We start from the raw sequence: 16,910 nt of genomic DNA on the forward strand, positions 1-16,910 counted from the left end.
CCTGCTTCTCCACATCAACCTCGACCACAGTTTAATCCACACGACGCAGCGTCGCATGGCACCTAATTCAAAGTCTTATTGCCTTGCGCCACTCAAACGATGTCCTGCCGGTTGAAATCGCCACATCCCACTGACAGACCAACTCCTCAGTTTGAAACCTCAGCGCATCATTATTTTATTCCACATATGGTACCTGCACAACAAGAGGGAGAAATCAAAAAGTGCTGCTGTTACGTGGAACAAAAGATTAAAGAAGTAGAACTCTTTGCAGGTGTGCTTAAAAACCCTCCTGAGATAATGAATAATAACGTGTTGCATATTCATGACATCCCCTGTAGCACTGAAGTAAAGGATCAACTTCCACGTTCATTACAAATATTTCCTTGACGCATCGCAGGTGTAGAGTAAACTTTAAATCCGGTGTGCTGAAAAGCATTTCACAGGATAGATTATTCATTATTTATTGTTAAAGTCAAGCCAGTTGGTAGAGAAACCCCTTTTTAAAGAGTGAATGAAAACGTAAGAAACCTCTCCCATATGGGTATAGAATCAAGATTAAGTTGGTACATATACAAACACTGAAGGCAGGACAAGAGAATTTCCTCCTGCTAATGTAGGTGAACACTCATTTTACCACTTATGTAAGCGGACTGAGCAAGACTAAAAGCACCCAGCAGCCGCAGTACGCATCACGAGCAGTAGTTTAGTCTGAATGTGGGCTCTCTTCATCCTGTAGCGCCGCAGGTCTGAATCATTTGGAGTCATTCCTGCTTCGACACACATTTGTGGTAACACAGTCCATAATTATAGTTTTGTTGGAACAGGAAGACATTGAAACCGTATACGGACATGACCTTCATGACCAGGGATGCACACACTCTGGTCTACTTCGACAACCTTCTGCTCAGTTGTTCACACGGCAGCAGGCAGACAGGAATCCCACCTCACCAGCAGATGAGACAAATAACATGGTAAAAACACGCATTTTAAAATGTAATTATAGCAGAGCTGCCACCTCTTGTGCACAGAGAGAGTGACTCGCAGCTTGCAGGACTCGCATCGAGTGCTTAATTGTGATTGAATTCCAGATTTCCTGGTATTTTATATCAAAATCACATCACTAGGAAATAAAGGGCAGTTGTTGATAGAAGCAGTTGGAGGTTTTTACTTCGAGCAAAATGTCACAGCTCTGGCTGTGTGTTGTTCACGTCTTAGGCCTTTAAAAGTGGTTTTCTATGCGTTTCCCTTACGTGACATTCCCTCACGGCTTCTTTTGTTTCCCTCCCTGTCATGTCGTCTTCTTCTTTATTACTTTGCTTGTAAGAATCCTGGTTCATGAATTCACGTTGGCGCTGAAGTGTCCTTGGTTGACGTGCGTTTCCTGTTGCGTGTCTGGTTTGTTTGTGCGCTCTTTCTCCTCCCGTCACATGGTGTCTGACCCCTCCCTCGTGTGCTCCTCTGCGCTCGCTCTCCCCGATTACTCCCTCAGTGTTTTCACCTGCGTCTCATCGAGCCCCACCTTCTGATGTAGGCCTCTCAGTCCTGCGTGTTCCCCAGGTTGTCTGCTTTCCCATCTGAGGTTGGTTCTCCATCACTTTAAGTGGACTTCATCATACTGGATGTTCTTTAAGCATTAACTCAAATGATACTGAGGGCTTTATTTAGTTATTGAACCAATTAATGCAACAGACTATGCGGCGTCATGACCGGCAATTTCTCTGATCGTGGTGATGAAAGGTGTCATTCACTTTTGGATCAGAGGAGATTTCAGGTGTGATGTTGAAGCTCTGACTTTATTGTTTGATCACTCCTATGCGCAGCAAACAAAGAAGTGGCAGTGCTGATACCAGAGACACTTTGAATTAAAAATGTACTGCGTTTAAGACATGGTCCTTCTTATGCAGCTACGCTTTGTAAGCATTTATTTATTCTTAGTTTGGACTTTCCTACTGGAAATTCATTGGACATCTGGAGTTTCACTGTAAAGCCACTTTAAAAGCGCTGCCTCAGTCAACCAACAGACTACGTACCATCGTTACTTCTTTGTTTTACTGCAGCTGATACTGTCAAGGCTGCTTTACCAGGGTGCGAATAGTGGACAAACTAGAGTAAAAAATCTCAAAGCAATCAGCTGACTCCTTTTCACTTTTCTCGAAAGAAGAAATCACATGATCAAAAGGGCATAAATTGAGTTTAAAACTAATTCCTTTTAATAAAAAAACAAACCATCAACACGTTACTCACCAGCTGGTTGTCTTCAGTCAGCTACTTTATCTGAACCTCTAACTGTCTTTTCCATGAAGGATGCTGGTTTTTACCAGTGATGCCACTTTATGGACACATGACCACTTATTTCCTGTAAGGAGAAATCAAACGCATTACTATTTCTAAAACAGTATTCAGATCATAATTACTTATCCGAGTCACTGTGCGTTACAATTGTAGCACAATTGATCGACATCACCTCCCAATTGTAGTTTTAATGTTTTGTACAACTATTTAGTTGGATTTTCTTTGTAAAAGTGCCTTGGTGATTAGTTTGTTTGTCATACATTCATTCACAAATATCATTGTAAAAGAAGCACTACTAATGGGTACTACCAAATACAGTGGCTTGACTGATGAAGAGTTGAGGTTAAAAGCCATAAGTGCTACAGGCATGACAGCTGTCCATCTACTCGCATACATTCACACATGGCTTCAACTTTCAAAGTAAAATCTCTAGCACACCACCGTCAATGTTTTTTATTGCCTTTCGACCCCCAACAACAAAATCTTTTAATGTTAACAGCCTTAGGAAGTCTGACATCCTTTTACATGGGTTTTAAAATACAACCATTTGATGTGTTTTGTCTGGTCTTCAGGCAAGGTAGCTTTATTTACTGTGAGAGGGAGTCAGATTTTAACTACTCTAATAAAAATAATTCACAAGAAGAGAGAATGTGTCAATTCCCAAACAGACTTTTACACCCTCTTCTTTCCCGGCCTCACTACTTTTACTTTTATTACCGTCACTGCTGCCACTATAACAACTTTTACCACTAAGACTAGTACTGCTACGATCCATCTGCATATTGCTGCTGCAGGTACGATGTTGCAGTGATATGATAAGCACGATCGCTGAGGACACAGTTTTATACCGTGCAAGATTACCACTCATGACGACTAACAGGACGTGGTTTTGGAGAATGTGGAGAGGCTGAGTGAATGATAATGTATTCCTGTTAGATTCACACATGTGACACATTCGTACGCACTTTCCTGACTTCTCACCACCTCCGTCTCACTCTTTCTGTTTCTCCCCGTAGGATGTTCGCAGTTTTCCGTCTGCATTCCTTCTCCCAGTCCTTTGTGGAGCCCTCCGAGTGGAAGGGAGGCGTTCAGCATCGCGGTGATGTGCTCTGTGCTGCCTTCAAGCCTCCACACACTCTCGTCACAGGTCTGTGTTTTGTGTCAGCATCAAAAGTGGATCTTATATTGGTTTCTGTTTCATCGGAATTAGAACAGTGTGGACAGACGGTCATCTCGGCACACTCACTCCTCTATTAAAGTTATGGAGAAGGAAGGAGTGGGGAGAAAAAAACCCCAACAAGGGCGAGAAAATTAAAATGAATCTCAAAAAACGTGTGTGAAATAGAAAATAACTGGAAGCAGTTATCTGCTGATTAAAGTAAGTGGCGTTGTTTTCAAAGGACTCAAGCGCCACACTTCTCTTTCTCTGCTGGAAATAGCTCTGTGTTTTTATGTGTGCCTGTGTGGGAGGAAAGTGATCTGATGCAGTTCAGATGGAAGAAATACGACTGTGCATTAGAGTGCCTGTAAGTTGTTTGTACCAGCGTACAGTGTACGGAACATACAACAGCTCAAAGCTGTGTGAACAGTTTTTTCATTCAGCTTGGAAGAATATTACATATTCATGTAAAATTAGGTAATTCTATAACAAAGATGAGGCACAGGGGAGCTTGAAAAAGGTTCAATTACAATCCCCCCCCGTGTGGTTTTAACTTACAGTAGGTCTACAAAACCTTTTCGACACATTGATCAGAGCGACAGCGGCTATTTTTGATTTATTTATTTTAGAGTAGAATAAGTAAATAAGTATTTCACTCCTCAGAGGCTCCACAGCTTCAGCAGTCTTCCATTGTGAGCCGACATTTGCCTCCACCGCAGACTGAAACTTTCCACTGTGAGAACCTGTTAATTTGCAAGTTCCTTCCTAATTAAATTCTTAATTACAGCTGTAATAAAGGCAAGCAAACTGGAAAGGTCAAGGCGTAATGAAAAGAGCACACACACACACACACACACACACACACACACACACACACACACACACACACACACACACACACACACACACACACACACACACACACACACACACACACACACACACACACACACACACACACACACACACACACACACACACACACTCACTCTGCTGTTGTTAATACTGGATTCATCTAATAAGATCGAGATCTCCCTCCGATAAAACGTCACAAGCGCCACATACATGTAGTGTTTTTTTTTTCTTCTTCTAATTTAAATCTCTCCTTGATTGTATGTGAATTAATTTACTCTATCTCAAACCAAGCACTGCACACAGAGAACTCACAGAAACAATTCCTCAGTGGATTTTTGTTTTTGTTTTGAAGCAGTATTGTGAAACTAAAATATGAAAAATGTGCATTGCAGAACTGGAGTTTACAGTCACAATGATTGGTCTTGGGAGCGTGTGCATGGGATCGGTCAGTGTGAAATGGAAATGAATCACACATATGAAACATCGGCAAGTCCTGAATTCACACCAGCACTGATTAAAATGCAGAAACACTGGGCGCCTCTGGCTAATGGAGGAGCAGACAAGGAAACTTCTCTCGTCTTACAATCACTGTATTTTTAATTCTGCTTCTCTGAGTCCATACAAACTCTGGGACATGTCTCCAAAGTTTTTTTTTGAGGCTTGATTTGAAAGTTTTTCCATATAATTTTTGCGGGTCCCGATATTCAACCCCGTGGCATTCGATCGGATGTGACAACCTGTCGAATTGAGCGACTCAAGACTGTCGACTGCGATTAAAGAGGAAAGAGAAGAGCTGGCCCGTTACATAATTAAAGTCAACCTCCTGACAGATAACCGGGATTAACTGGGTCCACTACAGTGTTTAGTTTGTAAACACGGCAGACTTTGAAATGCCAACAAGTCCCCTAAGTGCTCATCACATTCTTGGATTCTTCTGCCTGGAGGATTGAACTGGCAATACTCCAGTCGCTGGTCCACTTTTATAACCATCAAACTACAAACACTCGGCACCCAATTTGCCCAAGTGTGCTCTCCGGATCAAGGAGTTGTTTCACACTGACTCTCGTATTGAAAGTTCAGCTCCAGTTTAGCAGCCTGGGCGAGCAGAGCGCCCACCGTAAGCTGCCGACCCTCTGTGGCCTCGTGAGGCTGATCAGCCTCCCGGGATAAGTGCAAAGAGCGATACGGTGAGGGATGGAGGTGGAGGGGTAGAGGAGTAGGGTGTTCTTGAATCTGGAAGGAGAAATGGTTTGGAAGGAAATGGATAGCTGGAACAAAAGCACAGTTCCGGAGTTTACTTTGTGAACTTGGGAACTTCTTCAAAGTTCCCGCTGCGATTTCTATGTCGGTGAGTTCCGCTCCTCTTCACACCTGCAACCCATCAACCCATCAACCCACCACCCACCCCCCATTTAATCCAAGAGGCCATTTTAAATTGTGTTTATTAGGGGTCTCACAGTGGGAGTCCGAGGAAAGGAGACGGAGTACCGTCTGTCTTTTAAGCGTGTGCGTGTTCACATGAAATAAATGTTATCATGTCGTTTTCTCATATTTCAGGCCCTCTGTTAATGTTTGGTGGACAAACTCACAAAGCAGATACTGAAACTGAATACTTTGCCAGCGAGATGCTTTGCGAGAAATCCTCCTTTATCTGCAATTTCATTTTGTTCATAACCTGCTGTCACTCAGCCAGTTGCTTTACAATGTTGATGTCTCCGGAGGGCTCGGCAACCTGTCAAACTTTATGCAAATGATTCTCCCCATAAATAGTACTTCATATCAGAAGCTATAATGCTAATGTCGCTGAAAGCCAAGACATTAATAATGTCCTCACAAATGCTTTGTGCAGATCAAAAATGCGTCCCCCTGGATTTTTGACGCGGTTCGCCGTGAACCAACGGGCTGAATGCTCACGTCAGCTGGTGACTTGTCCAAAAAAACGTAGAAAGTAAAGTGATCGAATTCATTCATAAATTCCTCCTATGCTTTAATATCCTGCGAATAGCTTTCTTCCTCTCTGCTTGGGGTATATTAAAAAAAAAAATCCTGCATTTTCACAGTTGCTACATAAACACACACTGAAGTAAGAAGTCGCATGCGAACAATTTCTGTCTTTTCTTCCATGCTATCTTACTTTTGCAAATTCTTTCTCCCACAAATCCACCCGGCACAAAGACGGCATCTCAGAAGCGGTGACGCATTAGTTTCAGTTGGCAGCGCCGTTTCCTCAGGTTTGCAGTGAGTAATGCTGTTTTCACATCAAAGCATGCGCGCTGCCAAGTTATGCGCGAGAGCCGCCAAGTGGGAGCCGCGGTGGCGTCGCAGGCACCGGGGCCAAAAAGTTAATTTAAAGTTCCGTTTGGACCCACATGTGTGTCTGTGTGTGTTTATGCGTTTATTTTTCTTGGTAGTGTACATGCATGTGTTTGTTTGTGTCTCAACTTGCAGCAGGAGCGTTTGGCTGATGCGGGACTGCAGCTCCCTCATCCATATTCAGAGTCTCTGCTATGTTCTGCTTGACTACACACACACACACACACACACACACACACACACACACACACACACACACACACACACACACACACACACACGGTACATGTACACAGGGGTCCTATATGCCTCCTTCTTTTCTTTCTCCATTCATTCCTCGGATCCTTTAATCCTTGATGGCTGAACATCTTCCAAGTACCAAATCGTGAAAGTTGATTGATGGCCAAAGTGTTTTACAAACAGGAATGCTATAGGACGATGGTGACTTTTGTATTTAACTACCGAACAGACCTGTATTGGTTGTTTCACGCTAAACAATTGATTCGCTATTTATGTTAATTTGATTGTGAAGTGCTTTCAAATATTTGTATAGTCATTTATTGAATAATTGCAGCTTTAAATGGGATAGAATAAGGATCTACAACTCAAACTTTACATCCATAATGACACAGCCTTGACACGTGTCAAAAAATATTAAAATGTGATTTTAAATCCCCTTTTCTATCAGAACCACTGAATAAAATGTCAATGTTTTTGAGGCTGATTGATATCCCTTTTGTTTCCTTTCTAGTTAGTTCTCTTCTCTCTTTTTAGCACAGTCTACACAATATTAAGCAGGTGATCATAATGTTATGCCTGATCAGGCCATAGAATCATGAAGAGGAGTCATTTCTTCTAAAGCCTGGTATAACAAATCCTAAAAAAAAACCCCAAAAAACAAATCCAAATCTGAGACGGAAAAAGTTGGTAGTTGAATTTGCATTGTCTGTGATGTGCACACCTGTGCCGTGCTCCTTTGTCATTCTTGATATTTCCAGCAGATTAGAGCCGTCTCTGCTGCTCTTAAATGTCAGGCTGACGATATGTTGATGACAACTTCTGAGCTACAATTTTGAGTTAGTTTACCTCATCATACCTTTGTGTTCCTTCTCTTTGTTGCTTCGATAACACAATGCCAGTCAACAGAAACCCTCTGCAGAAAAGGGAGAACATCTATTCGTCCGGGCTGTACGATGCATTTTGTTATTCTTTATAAAAGCCTGATCTATACGAAGTGCTGCCGAGGGTGAGAACAGGTGCAGCTGCTGTGTTTGGCTGCAGCGGGTGAAGCTGTGGTAGGAGACTGTTTTTGCTGGATTGCTGCTGTAGTGGTGTTGTGGTGCTCGAGTGATTGATTGTGCTACCTTCACGCCACAGGAGTTAATATATACTGTAGCTTGAATGCAATGTAAGATCAACTTCGAACATGCAAAGTCTTTCCTGACTTTTCAAAACAGACATTACAACCAAAAAGAATATACGATGACTATTCAAAACATGAATGCAATCTGCAATCCTCTAAAATAATATGTTGTGAGCTTTTCGTGCGGCTTGCCAACACCAAAGCAGCACGCAGTGTAACTCGGGGGTGTTATATAAGGGGCCTGGGGGCCAAAACCAGCCCACAATAGGGTGCAATCTGGAATACAGGGTGACCTTGCAAAGTGCGGAGGAGGAAAAAAAATAAATTCATTCGGTGCTTCACTTAATCTGTCCACTGGCAGTGCGTTGTTTAGGAAGAGTATGGGCTCTAACATAACACTGAGAATCAGAACCAAACAACAGATGGCAACAGTGCTTGTAGTGTAGAGAGATCAGTGAGAGTATGTCCAAGCATCAACGCTTTACCATGAAGGACAGTTTGTGAAAAACTTTCACGCTAAAAGTTGATGTGGTGAAATAGTGCTGTGAGTATATCTTCCAGATATACTCATAGCACTTTGTAATGATACAATAAAATTAACGGGACACCTTTGGGATGTTGATGTTTATAGGTTGTTGTGCCATAGTTTTTGTAGTCTGTTAGGAGCAAACTAAGTTGTATGCGGTTGAAACTTCAGTTAAAAAAAAAAGGAGAAAGCTGGTCCCTCTGACCATCGTACACCCTGGACACGTCATCGGTCTATCAGAGAGCAAACAAGAAAAAGACAAAAACACATTCGTACCAACAGCCAATTTTAGAGACGTAATTTACGTCTCGGAGTACCTGAAGTAAACCCACAGCTATTCAGGGAAAAGTACTAGCAGCAGGGAAAGACCCAGGCTTGACCAGGGAGATTCTTATTGTAGGGCGAGACTGCTACCAATACAGGCCGGTGTAGCCCAGTTTAAAAGCATTCTTATGAAATTAAGTGAAATGAGAGAGAATGTTAAATTTGACGTGGAATAATACCAAGTGTAAAACATAAACGACTATTTCTGCTTCTGCACCATTACATTATCTTTTTTTTTTTTTTTTGTGGCAAATTTGAGGAGTGCAACACTAAATCTGAGTAATATGCTTCTTTAACACTTTTTGTGAGCTCTTGTAGCTGTCTCATTTCACTTAATATAGCTCTGTTTTAAGGCCAAGGCACTGTGCTGTATGCATACTGTCAGAACTGCCGGGGCCTGGCGCTTCTGAGCACTTTTGAAAGCTAACAAGGGTAATTAAGCCATCTGCATCTCAAAGCTCAGCGTTGTGTAGACGATGCAGATGTGTACGCCTTCTCGTTCCCTCAGTCCCACTCTGTGTAAGGTACACACACACACACACACACACACACACACACACACACACACACACACACACACACACACACACACACACACACACACACACACACGCACACACACACACACACACACACACACACACACACACACACACACACACACACACACACACACACACACACACACACACACACACACACACACGGAGGATATGATAAAAGTCACTTGAAATAGTGACGCCAGCTCTGGGCTGCATGAATAATGCAGACGACCTACACTCTCATAAACTTTATACCTCCTATTGCTCACACTCACCTCCCATAGCCAACAACTCATTAAGTCCTGCAGTCGAGCTGTGGCGCTACCTGATGAGATCCCTGCCGTTATTTGATAAACGCACACACACACACACACACACACACACACACACACACACACACACACACACACACACACACACACACACACACACACACACACACACACACACACACACACACACACACACACACACACACACACACAGACATGCGTGCACTTTCCCGTGTGATGTAAATCAGTGGAAAGGCCCTTTCTCCTGAAGTGACAGCCAAGGGTTGTGTGTGTTGAACAGATGGTTGCTGAGGACAGATGTTGAGCTTTATCAAGTTGCTTTAGTGGCTTTCTTGCATGATTACAACTGCAAGACAGACTAAAGTCTGCGTGTGGATGAAAAGTTTTCGTCCGTGGGTATTACATCTTGTGAATATATGCCTCTCTCTTTGTCCGGTGTATGAGTCATGTAAATATAGAACCTAAATCAATGGGGCGAAGAGCAATTATAAGAGGGGTTCTGATACGTAAAACTTACTTTGTGCCGCCGCCTCGTTTATTGATGTGTGCAGGAAGCTACGATGGAGAGATCGTAATGTGGAACAGCAGCACTGAAAAGGCTTTGAAGAAGCTGCGACCACATGCTGAACATAAAGGACACGCGCAGCAACAAGGTCTCACACTCCCAAAACAAATGCAAACCAATCCAACACTTTATTCTGCAATTACTTGGTTCAATTTGTTCTGCATCTTCAACCCAACATAAATAGTGCTAATGTTTATTCTCACTCTCCAAATTAGTCTTGTTCCTTTGGCTTTGTTCTTTAGCACTTTAATTTTATTTTTTTATTTCTTTCTCCAAATTTATGCTTGACTCTGCTACTCTGGATAAATTCCTCAACTTGGTCTGAATGGGAAAAGGAGACTCTGACTATTGCGTTGCCGTCACCAGATTATTCTTCATCCCAGAACGCACATCTTCGACAGAAAACACAGGTAAAGCTTGTTCAACCACACATGCAATGATCAGATGTGTCGGCATGTGAGCAGGTCCAGCGTGTTTCCTGAAAATAATGATTGGAGGAAAATATTTGTATCCAAAACTCTCTGTGTTTTGTCTGGAGTGATGCTGGCGCTTCCAAGTTGAATATGAATACCTTGCCAAAAACTCTTGCCAGTTGTATCTCACAGTAATCAGAAAGCAGGTGGATTGTCTCTTACTGTTTTGTGGCCAAAGCTCCTTTAAATACACCCCTCTTGTATAAATACTGCAGTTTTAGTTTTATTGTGGGAAACCTACAAACCTAGGAGTTGTGGTTTAAACCGTAAAGTTACTTTAAAAAGTTTTAGAGCATCCGACGATCCTTTTTTATGATTATAATACACTGCGTATGCAATCCTGTTTGAGTTGTTGAAATATTTGCACATTACTTAGGCGTGTATATGTTTACACTCTGCAGAAATAGTTGATACTGTACAGCATCTACATATCAATGAATGCTTGATGTGGCAAGAGTTCGGTTTAGACTTTTTTTTCTTTTGTATGTGCACCGAACAACGGTGTGTTTAAAGTGTACCTGTGGTTGCAGGAGTTTTTAAACCCATTTAGATTTATTCACTGTAAGCGTAAGCAGAAGCTGTTCCACTCCAATGTTTTTCCAAGTAACATACAGATTGAATGTGAAAATGATTTCACATGAGTTTTCCTGCTAAAGCACCAACATCATTAGTTAATGACTTTGTTACTTCTATCGATTTTCAATGGAGCGTCCAGTTCAAGGTTGCAGGTGCTAATCCTTGATGCCAATGATTGAAGCCAGTATAGTACGGGTCACCAGTGCATCACAGACGGTCAAATACATTCACACTTACGGGCGATTTACAGTTACCAATTATGCCCAAATGCATGATTTTGAACTGTTCAAACAGAATATCTGGTGAGAACACACTGCAGACACAAGGAGAACAACTCAACACCAAAAAGGCCGAGCCAGACTTGACCTCCGACCTTCTCCCTATTAGGCAAGAGTGGTAGCCACCACTCCACTGTGCTTCACCTTGCTATTTGTTCAAGTAAAATTACTCTGATAAAGATGAAACATGGGCTGCGTCTGCACTCCGGCCTCTGTGCCTGCTCTTCATATGTGGACAAGGTTTCAGTGAAGAGCTGTAGTTAACTGAGCACTGTGTCTGTGTGCTTCAAGGGAGCCAAACGCATCTCGTTTTCCATGACAAAACCCCCCGAGAGAAGGACACAAGAGCAGCCTTGGTCTTCTTCTGACTCCACAGCCATATTTAAGCAACTTATTTGATAAGAAGTTATAACACTATCACTCAATGACTGCACAGATTTGCCTCTCAACCTAAATAGTGAATTTAAATTCCCCGTAGGTGTGAGTATGTGAGTGTTTGATCTGTCCACTCTGTAATCTTTCTTTTTGCTCAAAGTGAGCTGGGATTGGCTCCGACTTCTGCGGTCCTAAGTTGGATGACGTGGGTTTGGAAGACAAATGGATGTTTGTTTGTTTTTATAATCAATTCAAACTCAAATTCAAACTATTCTAGTCTCCATTTGTCTAACAAACCAAACTATATAACCTCAACCTCCTAATATGTTTTCATTGTATTCTGGTTTATTGCTTTGGTGTTTGTTTGTTTTTTTCTTCTTCTTCTCTTTTCCATCCTGGCGTCTTGTTGTGCCCTGATTCATTTTCCATGTCTCTGATTTTGTGCACTTTCCCTCTTCTCTTGAGTTTTGTTTGTTGTTTCTTTGCTCTCCATGTGTCTCCCATCAGTACCACAATTGTATTGTTGCCAGTTGTCTTGTTTACTCTCTCCTTGTCTGATTATATACATCTCTCAGTCCTTTTGATTGGTCACTTCCTCTGTTTGACTCCATTTGTAGATCATTGTTTGGTTTTCTTTCCTCTGTTCCACACTTTGCTCCTCTGTTTAGTCCCGACGAGCTCGGTTTTGTCTGTTGCTCCTCATCTCATGTTTCCTGATGCACTGCCTATTTATTCACTTGTTTTTGGTTAGTGCATTTATCAATTTTTGATTTTGGTGTTATTTGTTTTTGATACCAGCCTCTGAATGTCACGTCCTTTCCACCTTGAATGCTTTCTTCAGCTATTTATCCAACAACATTTGTCTTAAAATTCCACCTCGCACTATAATAAATTGCCAGAAGATGCTTTTCAATGTCTTTATTACTGCTTTTCTCTCAGGCGGTGCTGATTTGGTGTCCTGCGGTGTTTCGGGTATTGTCAGGCTGTGGAACACACAACGCAGCCGTTTGGTTGGGCAGTTTTCACCTCACAGCAGAGACCTGGGATCCAGTGGATCTATAGTCATGGCCGTCAGCCCCTGTGGGAAATATCTGGCTACAGCCAACAGAGAAGGAACAATCAAGACATGGAACATAGAGGTGGGTTTTGTAAGACACTGATCCACTGGATATCCCAGCTGCAGGCGACTTCACTCGTTCACACTGAGACGGCCATCCGCTCATCACCGCGACGTTTGAGGTACAGGTGAAAGAGTGACAAAGACGGAAAGTAATCAGGGCTTGAAAACACAGAGCCAGAGGGAGAGGCAGAGATAAAGAGAGAGACTGTAATAGGCAGTGAAGAAATAGTGGACCATCATTATTTTCATTAGAACAGACGTGTTATTCACTCAGAAAATGACAGCACCGTCTGTCATTTTGAAGCCTCGGCAGCTTGATCGAGTGCAATGAAGACAGTCAATCATTTAGAAAATCTCTCCTGATACATTAACAGGAGGATATGGCACTTTCAACAATCTTTGGCGTTTTGTCGAATAAAACATGTTTGTGCTGATCATTTTCGAATAAGCACACCCTTAAATGTTTGGAAATGTCTGGGGTATGTGTGGCGCAGTTGCATTGACCTTTTTCGACCCTGTTTAATCGACAACATTTTCAACTGAAAGTGTCAAACTTTTTTTTCGCGCATTGGGTGTCTGTTTACACGACAGCGATGCTCGGAGTCGCTGGAAATAGCTCCCAAGTTGGAACTATTCAAAATGGGGGTAAAAAACTACTAAGGCTTCCACTGCGCATACGCATCCAAAAATATGAAAATAAGTGCTGATTTTCACTCTGATTTTGACTTTCAATAAAACAGCAGTTGTGATGGATGGATACATGTTGCAAAGCGTTGCGTGACCGCTCTGAGAGACGACCGGGAATCCTCGACTATATCAATATGAAGACTATCTCCAGTGGAGCCATCATTTTGTCCTCAGACATCATACCGAATGGAGCTCATCAAGTGCAGAAGCTGCTGGACAGAGTCCTCCAGACTGGCAGGCTGATGGCTCATCTCTTGCTCTTTTGATTTTGCGAAAACTAATGAGAGAAGAGCCTGAGACCGTCTCAAAGAAAGCTGTGCATGCAAAAGGCTTACAAGGCCCTACACTCACCAATCCTCACCAATAGAATTTACAATTTTCCACACAAGTGTGATGAGACCTCATGATATCCCCAGACTTCAGAACGATGATTAATACATACATGTGCATACGCGCAGTTATTTGAAATTCTCTTAAACTCTTCTCTACTTCATCTCATGGGCACATCACATGCATTTGATGACTGAAGAGTTTGTGACACCTCAGAGTGGCCTTTTGACTTTTTGACTCTGATTATGGAGACTTGGATTGCGCCCTTGGTATGAGGCATAGCTGCGTCACTGTCAAGCTCCTAATCGCAGTAAAAGAACACCCTCTTGGGTATTATTGCCACAATATTCAGAGCTCAACTCTCTGTCACAGTTTATAAGAGGGGATGAATTCAGATGGGTGCGTCTCATTTGGCTTCCAGTTTAATTTATGGAGATTTATGTATATATGTAGCAGAGTTGAAGAAGTTGGGTGAGCTCAGTGCTCTGGTAGAAATCCTGTCCTTCGGCAAGTCTGGAGCGAATCAACCGGATGACTAACAATGTCGTACCGTATATGGTGTTGTGTGACTTTACGGGTCAGTTGCAGTCACACCCTCACATGATGCGTCATATAATTTGTGTGAACACAACACTGCAACTATAGGCAAAAATGTCAATCTCGATATGTCTGGAATTGGTGTTTAGTTGGTATCAAAAAAAAGATTCCAAAACTAAAACCATTGTCTTGTCTATTTAACTTATTTTTCTCTGTGTCCCACAGCATTACTGTTTACATTCTATGGAAGAAGTGATTAAAGAGCCCCCAAAACCACTGCAAAGTTTCCACCCACACCTTGATGGTGTTACCCACGTGGCGATATTCTCATGTGACAATCAGCTCTTTCTGATCTCAGCATCATCAGACTGCAACGTGGCACTGAGCCACCTTCCCGGAGAGACTCTTGGCTTGTTTGGACAGGTAAACAATATTTACACTGCTTGTGCAGTAGTTGGAATTACATAACACGACCACCACATTGGGAGTCAATTGTTGTTGTTTTTTTCGTGGGGGGTGGGAGGGTGGGGGGGGTGGGGGGGTTGAAGGTATTGTTCAGCACGGTAACAGGCTTAGATCCTCACAGTTCAAATGTGCAGCCTGGCTCTGATATAGCCTCACCGCCTTCTCTGCAGCGTGCCGGTGGGTGGTAGTATCCAGTTGATGAAATGGATGTGAAACCCAGCATCAAGCCACTGTTCTCTGTGTGTGTGTGTGTGTGTGTGTGTGTGTGTGTGTGTGTGTGTGTGTGTGTGTGTGTGTGTGTGTGTGTGTGTGTGTGTGTGTGTGTGTGTGTGTGTGTGTGTGTGTGTGTGTGTGTGTGTGTGTGTGTGTGTGTGTGTGTGTGTGTGTGTGTGTGTGTGTGTGTGCGTGCGTGCGTGCGTGGGTGCGTGCGTGCGTGCGTGCGTGCGTGTCAAAGGAGGCCCATATTAAGTTGGCCCAGGGCGGTGTCTGCTGAGTGTTGCTTCATTTTAGTTTGCCTCAGGTCCACACACACATGCACACAAACATAAACTCACACAAAAGCACACGTATGCACTCACCCACACACTGTCACACTAAATATATTCATAGAAATTCACCAAACATAAAGCATTGGATGAAGGAATGAAAACATGCATGTATACCTTCATATGCCGGCTTTATATAATACAACATACCTTAAGGGAAATATGCTGGATTTCATACCAGCATGCTGATGCCTGCTCACACGTGCAGCAGCACAGAGCCATCTGAGCTGGTCTATTTTAACCTATGATTTCCGAACTGCAGGATTCATAGACTGCTTGTGTGGTGTTTAATCAAAAGGGAAATTGTGTAAATGTAAGATTAAATGCATATTCAGCATGTTATCAAAGGATGCACAGCTAAGGGAAATAAAGAAACAGATGGAGTCCAGATACATATGACCCATGCTAAATCGCTCATAAACTTTAGATCACATTTCACAAAAAGTTGTCCTTCATTGGTAGGAGGACCGTTGGCGCTTAGAGCAACCTGGACCGCTGTATCCACACAAGGAACTGGACGGGGACCAGAGTGACCATCGAGGGCAAGAAGACGGCAAATGATCCCTTCCGGCAGTACTGAGTCTGACATAAGACAAACAAGGCACAGTTGAGGACAGTGGGACAGAACCGTGAATGGACATAAGATATTTTGTCTGCAGGTGGAAAGCTTTGGCTTCATTACATCAGGATACATCTTATCTTACGTTTTATTGTTTTGTTTAGTGTGCCTGGTTTGATTTGTCCTGTAGATACACGACCTCTTGTGATCTTGAATCCCAAATTTTTTGTTTAAACCCTTTTTTCAATTTTTTTGTGATTGTCCCAGCGGTTGCACAAAGTGAATTGGATCCTGTCTGCCATGTGGTCAGGGTTACACGAATCATAGGAACACAGCTAAATTGCAGCTTTTCCCCTCATTTCATGTCTCGGCCTCAGGACAGCGTGTGGTGTCTAACAGCGAGTAGACATGAAAGTCGTTCACAGCTGTAAAGCAAAAAAAAAAAGAAAAAAAAAAGCATATAAGATGTTCCCAATTCTGCTGCTTTTTATGCCGAGAAAACCGTGAAGTTCACAGTCAGCGTTATTTCAGGGGAACACGGATCACCTTATTGTTTCAAACTGATTGAGCTGTTCTAATACAAGTCCGTAGACGTTGAGAAGTCTGTGCTGGGCTTTTCAAAGTCACTCTCATTCCCTGCCAGTGCCTTCAGGCCTTTGTGCACTTTCGACCAGATACATGAAAGATTTAGATTGTCTGCTTTTCCAGATAGAGATGGATTTTCATGTCACAA

At 42.6% G+C, this 16,910-nt stretch overlaps 1 protein-coding gene across 1 annotated transcript in view; it reads left to right on the top strand.

Annotated features, from left to right (window-relative positions):
- Positions 1 to 16,611, top strand: part of LOC308107380 (cilia- and flagella-associated protein 337-like) — a 35,344-nt gene extending 18,733 nt beyond the window's left edge. Inside the window, exons 13-18 of the mRNA XM_080459701.1 lie at positions 3,309 to 3,439; positions 10,219 to 10,320; positions 10,568 to 10,642; positions 12,874 to 13,073; positions 14,834 to 15,031; positions 16,081 to 16,611. Of these exons, the coding sequence (XP_080315827.1) occupies positions 3,309 to 3,439; positions 10,219 to 10,320; positions 10,568 to 10,642; positions 12,874 to 13,073; positions 14,834 to 15,031; positions 16,081 to 16,179 (805 nt within the window). The 3' untranslated portion in view covers positions 16,180 to 16,611. The remainder of the gene's footprint in view (positions 1 to 3,308; positions 3,440 to 10,218; positions 10,321 to 10,567; positions 10,643 to 12,873; positions 13,074 to 14,833; positions 15,032 to 16,080) is intronic.
- Positions 16,612 to 16,910: the final 299 nt, after the last annotated feature.

This window comes from Lipophrys pholis, assembly GCF_963383615.2.
Source record: "Lipophrys pholis genome assembly, chromosome: 3".
Classification (NCBI taxonomy): Eukaryota; Metazoa; Chordata; class Actinopteri; order Blenniiformes; family Blenniidae; genus Lipophrys; species Lipophrys pholis.